Source organism: Grammomys surdaster, unplaced genomic scaffold (genome assembly GCF_004785775.1).
Source record: "Grammomys surdaster isolate TR1022 unplaced genomic scaffold, NIH_TR_1.0 125982, whole genome shotgun sequence".
NCBI classification, from domain to species: domain Eukaryota; kingdom Metazoa; phylum Chordata; class Mammalia; order Rodentia; family Muridae; genus Grammomys; species Grammomys surdaster.
Window position 1 is genome coordinate 1,170,047 of NW_021620798.1, and position 3,382 is coordinate 1,173,428.

Sequence of the window (3,382 nt, forward strand, 5' to 3'; positions counted from 1 at the left end):
CCTGCACTGAAAATGGGTTGTGACACTATAAGGGAACTAATACTGAGTCCAACAAAAAGACAATACTTTTCCATACCTTTATAGGTTAGTTTAGTATTGCATTTTAACTAGCTGGAATTTTAGGATGTTGGAAATTAGGCAATTCTTATTTTACTTTGTTTTCAAAAAGTATCTGAATTTTGTGCTGCAGTAGAAAGTTCTGTTTGAGCTTTCAGTTCTTTTCTTTCTCCTTTTCTTAATGTTGGTGTAATGAGTAGTTGAAAGTGAACTCATTTCCACCCCAAGTTTTAAAATGATATAAATCTTTATAGGACGACTAAGGAAATCAATGCCATGTCGGGCCATCCCTTTCAGAATCTAAGTATGCAACTAGTTCCAAAGAAGTGTTGTGTGGGAACAGCAGGGGGCTTCTCAATCATGACCTTCAAGTGCTTCTCAGAGACCTTCAAGTGTTCCCCAGAGACCTAGTTCCAACCACCTCACTGGGCACCTGGGGAAACTGAGGCCTGAGAGGCCGAGAAAAGATCACTAGGGTGACCTTTTCTCCCTCTACAAGATACTGACTGAATTATGCCACGTATATTTTCTAAGTGTAGAAGCCATTGCCAACGAGTCTATATCGCCTGTCTAGTTCACGGAAGGCACTGTATCTCTCAGCTCCCCAGGATCAGCGCCCCAGATGTGAAAGACACCATAAAGTTGCCCCCGTAATCCTCTGTGACAACACGGGCTGTATAATTTCACCAGCCCATTTGGAAGGAGCTCACAAGCCCCCCACCCCCCAAAAAAACAATAAAATACGTGTGCAAAGGGGGTCCCGCGCCAGCCGAGTGCGGCGTGGAGGGAGCTCTGCAGCGGGCCACCTCAGAGCCGTCAGTGCGGCAGGCGCGGCGCTAGCGAGGGCTGGGGCGGAGCGGCCGGCTCGGGCCTGGCCCGGGGAGGCGGGGAGGCCGCCGTGCGGCGAGCGAGCGGGCGAGCGGACGGCCGGAGACGGCGCGAGCCCGGAAGCGGGAGCGCAGGGGCGCCGGCGGCGCTGGAGTTCGGGGCCGGCCGCGGAGGCTGCAGCCGGGGGCCGGGCCGGCGGGGCGGGGCGGGGCGGGGACCAGGGTCCGGGGCGGCGCTCGCCCGAGCACTTGGAGTCTCTGCTCCCGCGGCCGCCCGCCGAGCGGCACCCGCGAAGGTGGCGGCCGCCGCGGACGACGGAGGGCGGCCCCGAGCCTGAGGTGAGCTGAGGTGGAGGCGGACGCGGAGGCTGAGGTGGAGGTGGAGTTGCAGCGGGCAGAGTCGGCGGCCGAGACCGCGGCGGAGGAGGGCGCGCGGCCTGGAGGAGGAGGAGGAGAGGGATGGAGGACCAGCCGAAGGACCGTGAGGCCGAGGTCGCCGGGCCCTGGTTTTCTAAGTGGGAGCGCCAGTGCCTCGCTGAGGCGGAGCAGCTGTCCCCGGAGCTGCAGGAGGAGGCGGCTGCCGATGCGGCGGGGCTCAAGCTCGAGCGCCAGAGGCTCTGGCACCTCTTCCAGATCTCAGCCACGGCCGTGGCCCAGCTCTATAAAGATTCCGGGTGCCAGCAGCCAGGACTTTCTATGTGGGACCCCTTCCAGAACGCGGCCATGGCCGTGACCAGCCTCTACAAAGAGAGCGGGGATGCCTACCAGAGAAGTTTTGAACTGGGCGTCCAGGTTGGCTACCAGCGTCGTGTGAGAGACGTGCTGGAGTGGGTGAAGAAGGGTAGGAGCATCATTCGCCGGGAAGACCTCATAAGCTTCCTCTGTGGCAAAGTTCCCCCCACGCCCCCGCAGCCACGCACCTCCTGGACGTCCCCCAGGCCACCCGCAGCTGCCTCCACTCAAGCTGCTGCCACTGAGTCTGGCGCACCTGTGGACGTCGACCTGCAGCCCTTCCACGAGGCCATTGCTCTCCATGGCCTCAGTGGCGCCATGGCAAGCATCAGCATGCGATCAGGCGCTCCGGGTTCCTCAGCTCAAGATGGAGGTGTTGCCAGCAGTGGGCGTTGGAAAAGTAGCTTCCTCGAAGATGATCCGAACCCCTTGAGCTCAGAAGAACTGGCTCTCCGCCTAGACAGTGGGGGAGTCCGCAAGCGCACCTCGGCCCAGTTTGGTGATGGCGCCACAGACTCTCCATTGCTCAAGCGCAACCGAATGGTCTAAACTGCCTTCTTGGTTGCCCACTAGCCACCAACTTACTGCTTGACAGTCAACTTGAACATCAACTTGCTTGTTGAAACCATACCAGAGATTGCTGATCTTCCTTCTCTAAGTTAAAGATTTCTATCAAATTTACCTTAAAGAAAATTTCAAACTATTCCAGAAGAGGCTTCCTATGACTCTGACTTTCCAAAAATATAACTCTATTACAGAACATGAAATATCACATAGTTAGCAAGATCATTTAAACTTGAAAGCAAAACATATCCAGTGAGGGTGGGAGCCTGGTTTATCTTGTTCAAGTTGTTATTTCTTAGCACCTATTACAGTTGTTGGTGCTCAATAAATGTTTGTTGAATGAATAAATGTGATCTTATTTTAAATTCCTAAAGGGGAATTACATAGATATTTATTTGTTTTTGGAAAAGTTGTATTCTTTTTGTTTGTTTAAGTCGTTTAACAGTCTTTGCCAATTTATGTACAATGTACCAAAATGTAAGATTAGACATCTGAGTTTACCCCCCACACACTATACCATGCATCCAATTTCAGAAAGAGACCGTGGAGTTAAATATGTATTAGGTTGTTTTTTGCTTTGAGAAAGTTGCTTTGGGTGGTGGTGATTCGAATAGACACCACAGTGACTGGGCTAGTAATAAGTGACCGGCTAAGTCAGTGCTCACTTTAAGATAAGGAATCCAAATAAGATGGTGGCCTTGGTGGCCTTCCGATTGGGAAGAAAAACTGTTTCTCTGCGGTTACATATTAGTGGATTCAGTTTGAGAGTAGCAGACAAATTAGAACTAATTGGGCTTCCTTTAGGGGAACCACCATGGCATGACCATGGTATTGTTCTACCAAAAGGAACAGTACTAGAATCCTAGCTCCACAATGGAACTGGATGATTTTGAACAAGTCTGTTAATATCCATCCACTGGCCCCAGTTTTTCTTAAGTAAATGGAACTATGTGTCTGCTAGGGTCCTCTCAAATAGCAGATGAAGTCCCAATTTGTAGTGTCCACAGCAATGCTAAGCTCACTGAATGTTTTCTGTTTATAAATACAAGTCAGTCAGATATCAAAGTACATACTTAATTTTAGCAAAGGCAGCAAAATACATGTAGGAATCAGCAAATAAAACCCTGGTGTTCTACTTAAGCTAAAGATTACTGGTATGTGGTTTAAACTTCCTCAAATATCACAGTCTGTGTGTTAATTGT

The 3,382-nt window shown here is 51.3% G+C and overlaps 1 protein-coding gene across 1 annotated transcript; it reads left to right on the forward strand.

Annotated features, from left to right (window-relative positions):
* The first annotated feature begins 1,338 nt into the window (after positions 1–1,338).
* Positions 1,339–2,528, forward strand: LOC114609732 (UPF0472 protein C16orf72). The gene has a single exon (XM_028754130.1). The coding sequence runs from the start codon at positions 1,344–1,346 to the stop codon at positions 2,163–2,165; it is 822 nt and encodes a 273-aa protein (XP_028609963.1). The 5' UTR covers positions 1,339–1,343; the 3' UTR covers positions 2,166–2,528.
* The last annotated feature ends 854 nt before the right edge of the window (positions 2,529–3,382 follow it).

Coding starts and splice junctions, on each gene's coding strand:
- LOC114609732 (XM_028754130.1), top strand. CDS start 1,344: ATGGAGGACCAGCCGAAGGACCGTGAGGCCGAGGTCGCCGGGCCCTGG.